Source organism: Eptatretus burgeri, chromosome 11, assembly GCF_056783735.1.
Source record: "Eptatretus burgeri isolate ZD-2024b chromosome 11, Ebu_testis_v1, whole genome shotgun sequence".
In the NCBI taxonomy this organism is placed as follows: Eukaryota; Metazoa; Chordata; class Myxini; order Myxiniformes; family Myxinidae; genus Eptatretus; species Eptatretus burgeri.
Genome location: NC_140971.1, coordinates 70,919,111 through 70,937,731, shown reverse-complemented (window position 1 = coordinate 70,937,731; position 18,621 = coordinate 70,919,111). Strand labels below are relative to the sequence as shown.

General features: G+C 44.7%; 2 protein-coding genes across 3 annotated transcripts in view; one reads left to right on the top strand and one right to left on the bottom strand.

Moving 5' to 3' along the window:
* Positions 1-18,621, bottom strand: part of LOC147017332 (potassium voltage-gated channel subfamily KQT member 4-like) — a 297,121-nt gene that overhangs the window by 76,479 nt on the left and 202,021 nt on the right. For both annotated transcript variants that reach the window (XM_085846894.1, XM_085846893.1), the window contains exon 2: positions 14,327-14,417. In XM_085846894.1, the coding sequence (XP_085703020.1) occupies positions 14,327-14,417 (91 nt within the window). The remainder of the gene's footprint in view (positions 1-14,326; positions 14,418-18,621) is intronic.
* On the top strand, positions 5,378-10,162 carry LOC147017334 (uncharacterized). The gene is made up of 2 exons (XM_085846885.1): positions 5,378-6,663; positions 9,452-10,162. The coding sequence occupies exons 1-2, from the start codon at positions 6,004-6,006 to the stop codon at positions 9,617-9,619; spliced, it is 828 nt and encodes a 275-aa protein (XP_085703011.1). The 5' UTR covers positions 5,378-6,003; the 3' UTR covers positions 9,620-10,162.

The following is an 18,621-nucleotide window of genomic DNA, read 5'->3' as shown; positions in this document are numbered from 1 at the left end:
TCCATTGTTTATGAAGGAGCATTGTTGTGCTCAACAAAGCAACCTCCACAAACAAAAAATTGAGTGGGAGCATCTGACTTTTGACCTTGCAACGATTGCAGAGCATCATTAAAATCACACTACTTCATAGTCAGGCCTCATGGGATTAAATCATAGAGCACTTTACTTCAACATAGTCAGGTCCTCTTCAAATACAGGACTGTTCAAAAGTTTGGGTTATTCCAATGATATTCATATTTTAGAGTAAATTCATCAAATTATGGAATAATACAAGTCAATGTGTGTGAAACAAACTGCTAAAGTAAATAACAAGAACAGTGTCGGTTTAAAGTACACTATAAGTCAATACTTTGTGTCCACTCTTTGCCTTCTTGAGTACCATCACTTTTTTACCCATGCTTCCTGAATATGACTGAAGCACTGATCTTACAGGAATATTGTGTCAAATATACTGTAATACATACGACACTCCACAGTTCTGTAAGGTAAGTTGGGTTCCTCTTGTTCTTCTCTGTTTCCACGTTATCAAATATGGCCTCGATGGAACTCATGTCCAGACTTTGGGGTGGCCATTCTAACATATGGAGCACACTAGCTCAAACTTTGTTCTACAAATACTGTTTTACTATGTTGGAAGTGCATTTTGGATCTATATTTTTTTGGATAAGGAATTCTCTTCCGATTAAACGATTTCCACGAGGAACTGCATGGTGCTGCAGTATCTGCTTGTACTTCTCTTTGTTAGCATCCCATTGACTTTAACAAGTGTTTCCACAACAAAAGCTGAGATACAACCCAGACAGTGACACAGCTTCCCCCGTGTTTAACATTGGCTGCAAACATTACGTGTTGTAACGTTCTCCAGGTCTTTTGCATACGAACTGGCGTCTCTTAGATCCATACAGTTCAAACTTCAATTAACCAGACCAGAGTACTCGATTATATTGTTCAGTCACCAAATATTGGTGTTGCTTTGCAAATTTCAATCTTTTCACCTTCTTCTGTGGTCTCAGCATTGGTTTATTTGCTGCAACTCTGTCATGGAGATCTGCTGCAATCAGCCTTCTGCATTACAGTGCTGGACGAGATATTAATATTCATGCCTGCTTGCATTACATTTGTCAGCTGCTGACTTGATTTTCTTCTATCAGGTAAGCTGACCAACTTCAAGTGCTTGTCTTGCCTTGGGGAGGTTCTTCTGGTTCTTCCTCGCCTTTTCTTGTCTTGTACCGAGCCAGTTTATTTAAGGTATTGCAAAGTATACCTCCCAACATTGTAAGAGATCTTCAGCTTTTCTATAGTCTTCATATTGTGCCCTTCTTCTTGCAGAGTTTGGAGCTTCACACACTGTTCTGTTGAAAGTTGCTTCCTTGGAACCATTTTGAACCCACACATAGATTTTCAAACAAGCTGATGAAAAATAATTTCACATATTCATTCACTTATTTGCAACGTTTATTGTGGTTTCTTGTAATTCACATTAATATCTGATCACTTATTTCAATAATTGATGTCAATAATTATTTACTGCACAAAAATCCACAAACTATTTCCTGCATATTTTCTCTGTGATAAGTGGATATTACGAGCACATGATAATTAAGGGGGGGGAAGAGTAAGGAGGGGAGGGAAAGAGGAGGAATGGGATGGTGAGGGGAAGCAAGGAGAGCGGGAGATTGAGGTGGGGTGGGGGAGCGAGGAAGAAGTGGGAGCGAGGAGAGGTGCGAAAAGGGAATACAGCATGAGAGGGGGGCAAGGGAAGACAGCGTGACAGGAGCGTAAAGTAGGGCAGAGTGAGGGGAGGGTCTGTCTGGACATAACCACTGTCCAGACACGTCCCGACATAACCACCATCTAGATACGTCAAGGGAAGACAGCCTGAGGGGGAGAACAAATAATTGCATCCTCCAGACCCTTTACCATCCTATTCTGCGAGATGCTATCATCCTCCTCCAGAAGCTGGTATTCTTTGCTCATATTATGAGGTGCCAACATCACCTTGAGAAATCGCTGATGACAGGAATGGTCAGTGGAACTCATAGAAGAGGGAGACCTAGATCAAGATAGCTAGACAAAGTGAAGTCAGCAACAGGGATGTAAATCAATTACCTCAAGGAGGCAGTGAAGGACAAGTGTAGCTGGCAGGCACTGACCTGGAGGGTCACCAGGAGTCCATGACGACTCGGCTGCACACGGTGGTGTGTGTGTGTGTATGTATGTATATGTATAAATTACAGGCCCAGACTGGGAATCAAACCCAGGTCCTCTGGTAAACCATACCAGTGCTCTCTCATCTGAGCTATCTGGGCAACCCACCGGCTGAGCAACACAATTCTCCCACATATATAAGCGCCACTCTCTTCCCCCCACTGCTTCCAGGGCACTCACTACCAACCATAGGAGTAACTAGGGCCGGCTCTCGAGAGGGTCTTCCCCATGTGGAGGGAAGACTTTTCCACATATATTTATGATGGTTCTAATCTGTTCATTTCTCATTATATTACTACGTCCCCTATGGTGTTTAATAGCGGACATGGATGTTTCCCCCCATGATATTCCTTGAGATAGAGGTGATAGAAGAGATTTATACATGCAGACTGATCTAGCGTGAAACATCATCCTCACACTCGTCCATAAATTCCAAACCAAAAACGGTGTATCCAACAAAACACATTTCATGAACATGGACAACCTCAGAATGCACTGATGCAGGAAAATGTCAACCTTTGAGGTAGTTTATATATCAGAACCAAAAAATGTCTGGTCGTCATTAAAGCCTGCAAGAGCTCGAGCTTAATGTGTCATACATTCGGAAGGAATACCGGAACCTGTTCTTGTGCAAGATCGACATGGAACAGATGCTCATGGTGATTGACAAGTGATCGCGATTGCCAAAGTGTCATTGCGTTCATGATAGATTTTGGAAGACTACGCCATTTGAACTTACACAAGGACACCAAGACACAGGAGGAAGGCAATTGGCCCATCATGCATGTGCCATATATGCACCCCTGAAACTTACTTGCTCACATGCTTTGTGGAAATCTCAGAAGAGAGCACTAGTTATGACAAAAATACAGGAAAAAAGAAACTCCTAAGTTTCACTTTTTGCCAGCATTTCTCTGCTGTTAAAATAAAGTCACCATTTATTTAAAAGGTGCTGTAGTTTCAGTACTTTGTCAAACTCTGTACTGTATACAGAATGGTTTGTAGTGATATAAAAGATGGGTTTATTACTTTTTGTCTCAGCTACATCTCTCTAGGAAAGTGCCGGTGTGTCAGGAAAACCAAATGCTCACTCGAACAAAGTGTGGCAGAAAGAAAATCGCAAACAAAATAATTAACAAGGGGGAACGAGAACGACAAAGTTGATGTTAAACACATGAAACAATCGCTTGCAGATCGTGCGTGTTGTTAAGAAATCTATAAAAAAATTCAAATATTTCAAGTGGTGAAGGAAATGAGTATTATGTCAAAGACAGATTACAGGGGAGATTGAGGGGGTAGGGGATTAAAATTTGAGAATACACATGAGTACTTTTATTATATTTAACAAGTACATCTTCAATTTAAAGATTGTTTTAATGCGTATTTTCTCCATTGATCGTGGTCAGAGATGTCAAATTAATATGATGACGCACTATTTACTTTCTGTAGGTTTTGGGAACACATAGACTACCTCTCCCCACACCCCCACCCCCACTAACCCCCACTTCAAAATCCTCAGTTTATTTTTATAGATAGTCGAGGCTCGTGAAAGAGCAAGTACAGTGAACGGATCAGGATTTAACAGACAAAAACAGGACGTAAAGTACACATGCATGGGGTGGACACAATGGATGCAGAAATAAACTCCAAGGAGGGAAAACTGGAAAATTGGAAGGAAGAGGGATTTGGTTGGGGTTAACGAGGGTAGAAAAGATCATGGTTTTGGATTGGGGACGATCTAAGATGGTGGTGAAAAGCTGTCTTGAAGACCTGGATGGAAGAATGAGATTGAAGAGGATGAGGAGTTGGTTCCACAGGTGGGGAGAAAAGAGGAACAAATGTGTGGAGGTGAGCAGTGATCTTGGATTTAGTTAGTTTTACTAGAAGGGGGATGATGGACAGGGGGAAACAAAGCACAGAAAGAGCAGAGGGTGCAAGACCAGAATGCAGAAAGGAGGCCATAATCTTCTATATCAGGAATGGGTGTTCACCTGCTTTCTCCTGAAAATATTCAGATTTGAAAATAATAAGGCAAAGGCATGTGAATGAGCAGGACATTTTATATACTGTAGTTCATGTGTTGTGTGTTTGCCTGTTGATACTGATTTTTGTTTTTCAAAATCCAAATCCATTCAAGGAATGATGTTGACTGGGTTGACATTTTGATATTCTCATTTGAACTCCTGGCTTATGATGCAGGAAACCCTGGTTGAAATCCCATATAAACCACATGTTTATGGGTTGTCCACCATTATCCCAGTAATTCAATCACACTGATGTCTAATCATGTCATTGTCTTCCTTGTGATTTATGTAAAAGCCCTAATGTTGTGTCCCATTATTACATTGATGATGTAAATCATCATGTGATCTTGGACACGAGAGAGCGTTTGTGAAGGGGGCAGACAAAGGAACTGAGGAGACAAATATGGCGGTGATTGAGTAAAACCTGTTTATTGTACGCCTGTGGTCTGGATCTGATTTCTTACAAACACAACAAAATTGGTGACGAGGATACCGGCTTCCATTCCCTTACCTGTTCCATTTCTGCCCTGCATGGGGGTAACTGCTATTCCATTATTTCCGTGGAAGAAAATGTTTGAGAAATACTTATCATCAACGCCACTGGTGAGGCCTGGCCTGAAATACGAAGGCATGCTGTTCTGTTACACGATTTGGGGATGGAAGGACAATGGCTTTTCCACGCTTTACCGGACACGGGTAGTACTTTTGATTCTGCTGTCGCTGCTGTAGAAAGGCATTTGATGCTGAAAATCAATGTGGTTGTTGGACGTTACAAATTCTACCAGAGAGCTCAGAGGCCTGATGTGACCATCAATCAATATGTTGTGGCCTTGCATGAACTGTCTGCCACTTGCTAGTTTGGAGAAATAGAGGATGAAATGCTGCGTGATTAACTGGTGGAACGTGTTTCGAATACCATGATTCGTGAAAGACTGCTGTTGGAGCTAAACCTCATTTTCATAAAAGCAGTTAATATATCACCTGTCAAACCGAATCAGCATTGCTGAATTAAATCTACGATTTGATTCAGCATCGATCCAAGCGATCAACGCCAAACATGCAATTACTTCACCTTCAACCCATGCTGCAGACTTTTCATCCATTAAGAAAACCCACCATACCTGCTACAGGTGTAGGTCTGCAAACCACCTTGCAAGTGCGCCTTCTTGCCCTGCTTTAAAGGTAAAATATAATGCATGCGGAAAAGTTGTACACTTCTCAAAAGTTGTCACTCTGCCCAGAAAGAGGTACATGAGGTTGTAGTCCTTGAACTGACTGTGCTTTACCTGAATGATGCTGTCCCCAAAAAAGACAAAATTCTCTGCGAGGTAAAAATTTAAGCACCTGCTGGGCATAAGTGCAATGTGGAGGTCATCGTCAATACTAGCTCATCAGTGTGGTGAATTGAAGGACGTGACGCATGATCACATGTCGCGCGGCTCACGCACGGGATAGATAAAGCCAAGATTCTGCGCGGTCGGGGGGATTGTCGCTGGGGCATTGTCATTTATGGCGGCGGTCCACTTGGTGCTCGTTGAATGGTAAGAATTGAGAGTATACCGGAATCCGCGCTAATTGCTTGATTTATTTTGCGGTGATCTACTGCACATGTATACATTGCTACATATGTACTCCTTGCTGCACCTGTATTCCCTGATGTGCCCGTAGAAGCGGCTTCAATCAAGTGGAATAAAGCCTACACTCTGAAGGTTTTTCCCTCGCTTTCATTTCAATTTATTCCACTTGATCCCTTCGGCTCTCTCAACCAACGATGGACAAGATCTACAAACCGGAGAGGTTCGACACAGACCCAAACGCGACTGACTCGGAAATGAAATGGTCGCATTGGTTCCGTTCCTTCTCACACTATCTGATCATTATTGAAGAGGGAGACGACAAATTGGCCGCCCTTGTGAATCATGTCTCGCCCAGTGTATTCAGGCTCTTCTCGGAGTGTGACACCTACGATGCAGCGATCAACGAGCTGCGGGCGCTCTACGTGAAGCGCAAGAACGAGGTGTACATACGACATCTTCTCAACACACGCAAGCAAGCAGCCGGGGAGACAATCGATCAGTTCCTGCAAGCTCTGAGGCAGTTGGGAAAAGACTGCAGTTTCCGGGCCGTAACCGCCGAGGAACACCGAGATGAAGCGACCAGAGAGGCGTTCATCCAAGGGCTCAGGTCAGCCCCCATACGGCAACGCTTACTGGAGAAAGCGCAACCCACTCTTGAAAAGGTAGCTGACCAGACTCGAGCAATGGATATGGCTCAGCAGCAATCTGAGTCATATGGGACACCGATGCTGCTAATGAACGCTGCTACGGCGGAAACTCAAGGAACCCCCCAGGGCACCTCCGACACTGAGGATGGAGAAAAACCCGAGGAATCGGATACCCAGACCTCGTCAAACTCCTCAGCCACTACTTCGGTTGGTAAATGCTTCTTTTCTGGGTACAAAAGACACCTCCACAACAAATGCCCCGCCAGGGATGCCACATGCATGAACTGTGACAAGAAAGGGAATTATGCCAGGGTATGCAAATCTACTCTTAGGAGAAATAAACCCACTTCTGCGGCCCTCTACTCACAAAAGAAAGTAACTGCTGCTTCACCGGGGAGTCTATCCAAGGTTATCATCAACATGCGAATTAACGGGCATATGGCTGAGGCTCTGATTGATACCGGTAGCTCTGAAAGTTTCGTCAACAGCTCACAAGTGAAGGGCAGGAAATGGAAGATCCACCCGACAGACAATACGGTATGCATGGCCTCCACATCACTACAGTCCCGCGTATGAGGGTACTGCAATGTTGAATTGGACGTAAAAGGGTACGCGCATCGGGATGTAAGGGTACTGGTGCTTCGCGATTTATGCACAGACGTAATTCTGGGTCATAATGTCCTCAAGCAGCACACGAGCGTCGAAATACCCTTTGGAGGAAGCAAACCTCGTCTAATTCTAAATGCTCTGACCACCGCAGAGGTATCGTCCCCCGAGCTGTTTGCTAACTTGTCGCCGGACTGTAAACCGATAGCGATCAAATCGCGACGATATACCACTGCCGATATGAACTTCATCACTTCTGAGACCAAGCAATTACTGGAAGAAGGTATTATAGAACCGAGCGATTCGCCATGGCGCGCGCAGGTGTTGGTGACCAGCAGCCAGAACCATAAGAAACGAATGGTTGTCGATTACTCTCAAACGGTCAATCGCTTCACGCACCTCGATGCCTACCCTTTGCCGCGCATAGACGAGATGGTCGAACGCGTGGCCAATTATAAAATATTCAGCACCATCGATTTGCGAAGCGCCTATCATCAAATTCCCATCTGAGAGGAAGACAAACCTTACACCGCATTCCAGGCAGGTACACGCCTCTATCAATTCAGGAGGATTCCGTTCGGTGTCACGAATGGAGTAGCTTGCTTCCAACGAGTTATGGATGACATCATCTCGGATGAAAACCTCAAAGACACTTTTGTTTACGTGGACAATGTCACGGTGTGCGGAAAGGATCGGGGGGGGGGGAACATGATGCGAATCTGGACAGATTCTTGAGCATTGCTAGAAAATATAATCTGACACTCAACTATGACAAATGCGTATTCTCGGCAAAGTTAATTGATCTTCTCGGCTACACAATAGCCGACGGCACGATAAAGCCCGATCCTGAACGATTGCGCCCACTCCGTGAGCTACCCCCACACCTCAGGACCTGCAGACAATGCGTCGGGTGATCGGAATGTTCGCTTACTACGCGAGATGGATCCCCCAATACTCCGAGAAAATACATCCACTAGTGCATTGCAAAAACTTCCCACCAGATGCCGCTATTGTAAAAGCTTTCCACAGCCTCAAAGATGATATCAGTAATTCCGTGGTATTATCGATCGACAGCACGGTGCCCTTCGTGGTGGAAACGGACGCTTCCAATCATGCGATCGCCGCGACGCTCAATCAGTCCGGACGACCCGTCGCGTTCTTCTCGAGAACTCTCTCTGGAAGCGAGCAGAGACACTCAGCAATAGAGAAGGAAGCGTACGCTATTGTCAAAGCCCTGCGTAAATGGAGACATTATTTACTGGGAAACCACTTCACACTCGTCACGGACCAGCGATCCGTTGCATTCATGTTTGATGGGAAAAATAACGGGAAAATTAAGAATGAGAAAATAATGAGATGGCGGATAGACCTAGCTTGCTATAGTTACGACATTGTTTACCGGCCTGGGAGGGAAAACCCTGCTGCAGATACCTTCTCTCGGGTCTACTGTTCGGCGACAATCAGTCGGGCTTTGCAAGACCTCCATGAGTCTCTGTGCCACCCAGGAGTAACCAGATGGCACATTTCGTGCGCAGACAAAACCTTCCCTATTCTATCGAAGATATTAAACAAATGAATGCTTCATGCCCTGTTTGTGCTGAACTAAAACCCAGATTCTACGGCGCAGCATCTGGCAGGTTGATCAAGGCCACTTCACCCTTCGAGAGACTAAATATCGACTTCAAAGGGCCCCTGCCGACTGAGACAGACATCAGATACATACTCACTGTTGTTGATGAATACTGAAGGTTCCCTTTCGCATTTCCGTGCTCGGATATGACCTCGGGCACTGTCGTGAAATGTCTGTCTGACCTCTTCGCTATGTTTGGGAAACCTTCGTACATACATTCAGACAGAGGGCCGTGTTTCATGTCGGCTGGGCTAAAACAGTTCCTATTTGAGCACGGCATAGCAACTAGTCGAACGACGGGTTACAACCCACAGGGTAATGGGCAGGTGGAACGATATCATGGAATCATTTGGAAAGCCGTAACTCTGGCGCTGAAATCGAGAGGGCTGGGGCCCGAGCGGTGGGAGGTTACCCTTCTCGACGCTCTGAATTCCATACGCTCTTTGCTCTGTACGTCCACCAATGCTACTCCTCACGAACGAATGTCTACTCACCAGTGACGTTATGTTGACGGCCAAACGGCGCCCAACTGGCTAACCCATCCCGGAGCAGTGTTCATGAAACGCCCGGTATGACAAAGCAAGTATGAACCCATGGTGGAGGAGGTCGAACTCATCGATGCTAATCCAGAGTATGCTCATGTCAGACTTCCTGATGGCAGGGAGACCACTGTGTCGGTTTGCCATTTGGCTCCCTCAGGTACTCCTCCCGCAGGTACACCACCATCTGGCACTCCTCCCTCTGACATTCCCTCCCCAGGTGTTTCCCCCCCAGGAACTCCACCCGGGAATGGTGGCGACGGAGCTGCCGCGTTCCACCCGAGAGCGATCGAGGAGTCATCCCCGGCACGAGTCGAGGCTCCCCAAGAGGATCGGAAGCCTCCCTCAAGTGAAACCGCCATTTACTCCCGGAGAGGTTGATGGATAAAACCCCCTCGCCGACTCGATCTGTAAAGGGGATTATCGGCATCCTCGATGCTCATGCTCCTATATGCTCATTATATCAAATATCGATGCTCATTACCATGCTCCTACAACTCAAAATAATCCTCACTGCTTGGCATGTATGCTTCTGTAGTTTAAATGGTTCGCGCTGCTTGAAATGTATACTCCTATAGCGCTGAAGTAATCATGGTGCGTTAGTTGGGCCTCTAGTTACATTTTAAAGACGGGGAGAATGTGGTGAATTGAAGGACGTGACACGTGATCACATGTCGCGCGGCTCACGCACGGGATAGATAAAGCCAAGACTCCGCGCGGTCAGGGGGATTGTCCCTGGGGCATTGTCATTTACGGCGGCGGCTCACTTGGTGCTCGTTGAATGGTAAGAATTGAGAGTATACCGGAATCCGCGCTAATTGCTGATTTATTTTGCGGTGATCTACTGCACATGTATACATTGCTACATATGTACTCCTTGCTGCACCTGTATCCCCTGATGTGCCCGTAGAAACGGCTTCAATCAAGTGGAATAAAGCCTACACTCTGAAGGTTTTTCCCTTACTTTCATTTCAATCAGTCTCTATTCTACCAGAACAGCTGTACCAGAGACATTTTGCTGACTGCCATTTGACTGAGTCTTGTGTCAAACTGATCACTTACTTGAAAGATGACTTACCTATACTGGGATGCCGACGTGTCACTGTTTTACACGATGGTGTTACGGCTCCAGCCACGTCTTGCATAGTTAAATCTGGTTCACCACTGCTGGGAATGGAAATAATCAAAGTGTTGTGATGCCACATTGTAGGTGGTTCTTGCACATCCTGTCAACTGAGCGACAAATCCACGAAAACCTTCTCTGCTCCATTTTAGCCAGTCAAACTGTTCGAGGGACCCTGGCATAAGGTGACAATATCCATTGTTGGACCATTCAAATGTGGCACTTGGAATTGCCATTACTCCATTACCTTGGTTGACTATTAACCAGTAAGTTAACCAGTAAGTGGCCTGAAGTGCCATTCACTTCAAATGTCATTGCAGAGGTTGTCACTGCTTTTCTCTTGACAGTTTTCAGTGAAGAAGGGAATCCCCACCCGGTTGTTACCGACAATGGCCTGCAATTCACGACCACCACCTTCTCTCAGTTCTTGAAAGATAGAGAGAGATACGGCAAATTATCTCCAGCAACTACTATGCTCAAGCTAACAGAGCTGAGGAAAGGTTTAACAGAGTGCTGAAGGAGTACATAAAGAATACGGAATGAGAACGGAAACCTTTGAAATCTGCGGGAACTGAATTTCTCTAGAATTATCTGACAACATCACACGCTACTACCGGCGTATCGCTTTTTGAGTTGCTTCACAAAAGGAAGATGCATGCCAAGCTGAACATCTTTCCTGTCATCGGTGATTCCGAACTGCACCTGAACGTGAGGGACCACCGTCATCAAAAGACAGACAAAATGCAGAGTGCATCGACCAAAGAAGAGGAGTAAACATTCCGACATTTCAACCAAGGGATCATGTGTGAGTAGAAAAACCCATGCGTGTGTGTATAGGGACTTCAAAACGCACTTACCCGAGGTTGATTCAGGAGAAAATTGAACCGAGCACATTTGTTGTTAGCGATGGAAAAAAAAATGGAACACCGCACCTGGCCCTCCATTCAGAGTCTACACTAATGCTGACCCGAGGGAACTGAAAGAAATGAAACGGTTGCAAACCCAGTGTGAAGCAAAAGGGTTAGAAGAACACCTCCCTGGCTGAAAGACCTTGAGAGATGGAATGAAACACTGGCAGTTATAGACTTATGGTACTTGGCGTAAGTTGAAAGTAAGCGAAGTAAATATATTCAATGTTCAAGTGCTAGTATTCGTGAAGAATTACAATTCCGTTCCTTACATTTAATATCGTGATCAGTTATTGTAGGAAATGTTCTCCAACATAAGTTAATCGATACTGCATATGGATAGAGTTAATGTGTGAAGGTACCAAGTAATGAGATCATTACTCTGTCTGCATTTTGTTCTAATGGTTGCTTTTTTCTTCTTCTTCTTCTTCTTCTTCTTCTTCTTCTTCTTCTTCTTCTTCTTCTTCTTCTTCTTCTTCATATTGTCGTGGGGTTCGAAAAATATCCCACTCCGGCCACCAATTGTCTTGTCCATGCCGGTTAAGACCAACCTGGATGGATAGCCGAACAGTTCTGCATTACAGGCGAACACGTGATCCTTGGAGATTGATTCGTGCATGGGACGGGAGGCGGCGAAGCACGTACCAGACGCGTTCACCAGGACGGAGGCACACGGATTTAGACTCGAACCCGCAACGAATAGACAGACACAAGCAATCTTAATAAATAGGGATTTAATGAACATAAATCAAGTGTTCATAAATGGATTAAATGAAAGCGTTATAATGAAAATAAATCAAAGCATGAGGTAATGAAATGTGAAGTAATTTACAGCCTAAAGTTGAGGCACCTCCACACACAGTTAAAAAAATGAACAAGGGGAAATGATAAAACAAAAGAAAAATCCTTCCTTTATTCTAGCACTTAACTTCGTTCAGAGATGATCCTTTTTGGACCTGGTGTTTTTGGACCTATGTCGAAACCGCGTAGTCACTGCACGGGAAACCGCACCCAAAAATGGCACCAAGCCACTCTCTGGGCTGGAAATGTACGTGAGGTATATATATAGCTGGCGGTATTCAATGCCAGGGTTCAGAAACCGCCGTGCAGCATATTTTCACGAGCGAATATGCTGAACGTTCCTCTCTTGCACCAGGTACGTTCACCACAATTGCCCACCTTCCTCCTCGACCATACGATGAGACGATTTCTGAAGCCCCATGATAAGGCCACGAGGAACACTCTTCTTCCCTCCTCAGAAACGTACATGCTTCACGATTCAGCCGAACAGTCAATGGCTAGCGTTTTTCTCCAGCGCATGAACAAATTCACCTCAACACGAACACGAGAATCGTGCAGCCTTCTTCACCATGTCGAGGAGAAGCCAGCGAGCTCGATCCTTCTCCCTCCAATCGCATACCTCACACAACTCTCCTCTCCCCCAAACCTTCTGACGTCATGCCCATCCATCATCCTCCCCATGGGCGTGGTTTACTAGTTGTCATTCCTGGAGGTGGGGTTTTTTGCCTGCCTGGAAAGTTCGGATCGGTCGTTGTTGTTTTAAGGACGTGATTCCTTTTTATCTCCGGTCTTGTAAATGCAAAAACATAGGGAAAGGTCACAGGGGGCAATCACATGCTGAGAGAAATTATCCTTATACCCTACCTCATTAACACAGCACACCCTCCCCCTCCCCCCCAACCCGTGTGGTGACATGTAACAACTTAAGCTGACAGTTTCCCTATTTAAATTACGAGATGTCTCTTGCTCATACACGGACCATGCTACTCTATACAATCCTACCTTTACTATGAAGTTCCTCCATCTACCCCACAAACACAACAACATGCAGCACTCACTTGTGGGGAGCATCATTGGCTGACGGCATGGCTGTGGCATTGATGCAATGCCCCTATTACCAATACACTGGTACTCATTTTGCCAACCTCAGTATGGCAGGCTAACCTCACCTGGTGTTAATTCAATGGTAACAGGGGCTCAAACTCAAGACCCTAAGATCCCAAGCCATCCACCCTAACCACGGAGCCAACACCAGGCTTTTTCAACATTCAATTCCACAGTTCCTAAATGCCTTCAATAAAAGGGAAAATGTGTCCTGTTATGCCATTGACGATGAAAAATGCTCATGTGATCTTTGACATGAGAGGGCGCTCGTGAAGGGGCGGAGATAGGAACTGAGGAGAGAGAATATGGCAGTGATTGAGTAAAACCTGTTTATTGTACACCTGTGGTCCAGATCTGATTCCTTACGAACACAACACCTACTACAAACGTTAGATTAATGCCCCCCCCCCCTTCCCGAACGAATGTTTAATATCTGCCCAATTCCTTCCAGTTCTATATATAGTACAAGGTGTCCCTAAAATAGGTACCCAATTTTATTTGTTGAATACTGGACAAGCCCACACAATCTTCCAGTTGAATATGGTACAGTTAATCGTTTAGTAATCAACATGTCCACCTCTTTCAATGCACGTCTCGAGACGTTGAAGGAAGTTAACCATGTCTTTTACAGATGGCATGGGATATGCCCTGAGCATTAGTGATGTGATCCCATACCTCATCCAAGGATTGTGGGAGTGTGGCATATACTCTGTGCTTGATGAACCTCCCCCCCCCCAAAAAAAAAAAATCATGGCATGTCAGATCCAGGGATCTTGGGAGCCAAGCAATGTGTCCACCACGGCCAATCAATTTGTTGGGGAACGATGAGTCAAGGAATTCACTAACAGCTCGTTCACACAAAAAAACCAAAAACGAACCTTAATTGAAGGAAGGTTGAGTAATAAACAAAACTCCAAACATTACTCTATCTGTTCCATATCAGTGTGTGCTTGTACAGTATTTAATAAATAAAAATGGGTTCCTATTTAAGGGACCCCTGCATTTCAGACCTATATATTGAGCACATTACATCCTCGCTTTTAAATCATTTATCAAAATGGTACTAAATTTTTTTCATGTAGAGTACAATGTTCTTTACTGGCAAGTGTGAAATGACCATATTTCCAAACAATAAAGTGAAATAGAATGGGGGAGGTACCAGGATAAGTAGGCCCTCTGAAGCCACATCTTGATGTTCTTCCATGGTTGAAAATACTGAGAGCACGAGGCAGGAGAATACTAACAAGAATCTGCACACACAGACGAACAAAGCAAAATCCATTGTAAATTTTCCATCGGAACCCTTGGCACATGATACGGGGAACCCAAGTTAATATGATGTATACATATACCGTCTGTATTTGTCCATTGTCTACTAATCGACAAACACATATGGTGTACATACTGTATGTAGTAAAATCCCTACAAGTCTGTGGGTGATATATGTATATGTGTATACTGTAGAATTAATTCCTCTTCAGCTACTGCAATGCATATATTAGTTGTTGTCCCCTGTTTTCCCTTTTCCCCATTTATTTTCTTCACAGGAGTGATGCTCACTGAAGAGCAAGGTGGAGCTGACAGTGGGACAAACATCAAGAGAATGAAAGAAAAGTGAAGGAGGAGAGGGAGGAGGGAAGAAAACAAACTAGCAATAAATTTTTGTTGGGTTAGGAAAGGTCAATGGGGGTAATAAAAATTATGCATTAGAATGGGGGATGGCAAGAGATGGTGGTACACTACTTGCTTGAAGCCCTAGAAGCAAGAGTAAAACAGCCTCTGGAAGGTGGTTTCATAGACGAGAGAAGAGAGAGAGAGAGAGAGAGAGAGAGAGAGAGAGAGAGAGAGAGAGAGAGAGAGAGAGAGAGAGAGAGAGAGAGAGAGAGTAATAGAAGAGGTGAGGTATGTAGACAGCCTGGATTTTGTTGGATTAAACCGGAGGGAGTTACTGAAAGAACAAGTGCATTCTGGAGTTGCTGGGGAGGGTCTGAGGATAAAGAGCAGAGGAAGCAATGTTGGCAAATAGGTGGTAGAAAACATAGAGACCACTGACCTGCCTGCAATGTGAGAGCAACAGACCTTGTGCCTTTGCCTCATCATGGGAGATTCCAATAATTTTGAGAGCTTTATAGATTGCTCAGAATACAGGAGAGATACAAGAGATGGTGGGGCACAAACCCATCATGGAGAGTATTGAGCTACAGATAAAGACCTTGTAGAAGGTGTGTAGATCTGATTTTCCAAGGAAAGACTTGGAACAACAGAGAATGCCAAGTCTGCAGCTGGATTTGGAGGCCAGTTTTGCGATGTGTTTGAGGCCTCACCATCAGTCATGACCTTTCCTGAACCTCTTTCAGTGGATTACCAAGAAAATAGGTGGGTTCGTTTGACGATCCTTCCCTGATGGATCAATATGGTGGGTTTCAATGACAGATCAATAGGATGAGATTGTGACATTTTCCTGGATTGAAGGACATGTTCCATTTATTACACCAGCATCTAATAAAGTCCAAATCAACAGAAAGAGACACACAACTGCTGTTTGTCTGGCAGAGAAGTGGAAGTACTGTGTGACATAATGTGGAGTCACCTACAAATAGGAAGAGAAGGTTTTCCAGAGCATTTAAGAAGTCAATAATATCGCTCAGAAATAAGATGGCCAAAAACACTGCCTTGGAGAACTTTAGCCTCCACTGGAAGAGGAGAGGGGAGTATTCCATTGATGGCAACACTGACTGTGTAAATTTAAAAAGTCAGAAATCCAAGAATAAAGGCAACCTTCTATGTCACAGGCAGAGAGCTTGTCAAACAAAGCAAGATGCCAGCCTGTGTTGAATGCCTGAGATATGTCCAGGGAGACAGTCCTATAACCTCTTGTTTCATATTTAGGGCATCAAACCATTGCTGAAAGAAGCAGAAGCATATCCACAGTTGCATGACCAGGATAAATCAAAACTGCTAGTGAGAATCAGACTGTTTGAAAATAGGAAAGTCTTGACATTGGAAGCAAGGATGGACTTCTTGACTTCCCTTGTATTGGGAAGCAAGCTCACCTTTCTTGCAGGTGAGAATGATGTTCGCTGACTTGCTTTTTCATCCTTCTTGTGGGCGAGAGTGATGTTTGCTGACTTCCATTCAGAGGGGAGATGACCAAATGAGGACAGACTGAATAGGATAGATAGAAAGGAAGCAAGAATGGCAGGGCAGAACTTGAGAACTTTGGCACTGATGCCATCTGGGCCCGTCACCAAAGCAGGGTCAAGGCTGGACATAACTTTCATTGCCTTCTCGAGTGAGGACACAGAATCCAGTAGACAGTGCAGGATACATCGTGTAAGATGGGAACAGAGTAAGATCGGTTTGGTACTTGAGATTTGAAGGCAAAGACAGAGTTTAGACATTCTGCCGTATCTCGGGAAGAGTTTTCAGTTCAGCCCTTTGGGGTGAGGGACGAGATGAAGGGAGAGCATACATCAGAGACAGACTTGACAAGGTGCCACCATGACTTGGTGGAACGAGACTGGTTGGAGTGTTTGGCCTTGAGATTTGTAAGATTATGTTTTCTGGCTTGCCTCAGCATGGACACACAATTGTTGCGAGTCTTACGGAATGAACCAATGTTACCCTCAGTCACGTTAGTTTCCAAATTGAGAAAGCAAGGTGCTTTCTGCAATTGCCTCCTCACAGGAATCAGTTCACCAAGGTTGAGAGGATGGAAAGGAAATCCAGCGACAGAATGGGATAAACTGGTGCGTGAGAGAAAGTGGACTTTTGTGAACGTATTCCCAGGCATAATCAATATCAGGTGCTGTGGAGAGGGTGGTCCAATCCTTTTGTGAGAGCACAAGTTGAAGTCCCTTTCAGTTGGCCTGTGCAAACAAGAATATCCATCGTTACAAGAACAGAGACATATGAACCTTGACACAAAAATGATCAGAAGAGCCAATGGGGCAGAAGAGGAACAAGAGAGATTGGATGGAAAGTCCATCAATTCTAGGTCCAGGAGGTATGACGCACCAGTAGGAGAACTCCAAGTTGGGAGGTTTATAGATTTGGTTTAACACACAGAAAGACTGAGAAGGTCTTTGGTGCGATGCTATAGCTGCTTGTTGCTGAGCCAACACCCAGCCAGCAGGCATAATGACAACTGAAATCGCCACAGATGATAAACAGGGAGTTGGGATGGGTGATTACCAATTTATACATGTTCGAGGAAATAGAAGTACAGTATATAGAGAGTCGTCATCAATCGGTGGATTGTATAAAACACAGACAGACAAACATGATTAGGTGGTTACGGAGAGGTGTAAATGACCAAATATATTCCAGAGGGCTTGGAGGGGTTATTGAGGATAATGGACAATGCGCAATGCTGTTCTTGAAATACACAACACCGCTGTTACCATTTCTCCCTGTTTTGCTCTTAAATGAATCTCAAACCCTGTTTAAAAAAAAAAGAACGAATCAGGACCATATACTTATTACATATGCAAAAGGGTGAGATTATGCACCCACTTCACACACCCACCCCTCCCACTTCCACTTTCCTTAACCTTCACACTAGCTGGACCAGCCAGAACCTCCCCCCCCCCCCACACATTCTTTCCTCCTCCCCCACCCCCCACAGTTTCCTGTACTAATCACATGACCAGCTAAACATCCTTGCCCCAAAAAGCTAATCACCTGGTGCTTACAGCAGGGTATGTAATTAGTACTGACCCATCCTTGCTGGGTGTTTGAGGATCCGAGTAGCTGACCTCAGCAGTAATGTGGGGGAATATATGCAGGAGAGGTAATATCATGAATCTCATGAATCATACCGTATTTATCGAGGTAATAGCTCATGAAACCAACGATACATCCATATGAGAGTTGCTGCATCTTGTGCCGAACATGATTGCATAAAATATCTCAAAAGGTTTTTAAATAATTGGGGAAATGGGGAGTAAATGCAAATCAATGCTTTATTTATGACATGTCCATTCGTACTGATTATACGTATTAAGTGGAAAATCGAAATTACTCAATTTCCAGGAATACGCAGGGGAAACAGACAGAGAAGGTCACTTGGCCCGTCATGCCTGTGCTTGGTTCACACCTCGTTCACTGAACCTAGTGTTTCTCAGCCCAATTCTCCAGATGACCCACCCGTCCCGGTATTTGGTCGCCACGACCCCCTATTATCCCCTACTAGGGTTAAAAAAAAGACAGGAATGGGGATTTTGAAATTTACTGGGAAAATACTTGGTTTATTCAAATGGGGTTTTTTTTTAACCCAGGTGGGGAAAACTGGCCTGGGCCCATTAGTGCCAATCCTGAATGCAGGAGTAACAGAAAGGCTGGAACCTGGGTCATTTTTATTTCATTTTTGCACACAACATGTCAATTTGGGGACTAGTCTTACTCAGCGAACATCGTAGTTCACTCTCAACATCGATCAGGCTGTTTCTGGCT

Coding starts and splice junctions, on each gene's coding strand:
- LOC147017334 (XM_085846885.1), top strand. CDS start 6,004: ATGGACAAGATCTACAAACCGGAGAGGTTCGACACAGACCCAAACGCG. Junction 6,664..9,451: donor ACTCCTCAGCCACTACTTCG/GTTGGTAAATGC, acceptor TTCCCTCCCCAG/GTGTTTCCCCCCCAGGAACT.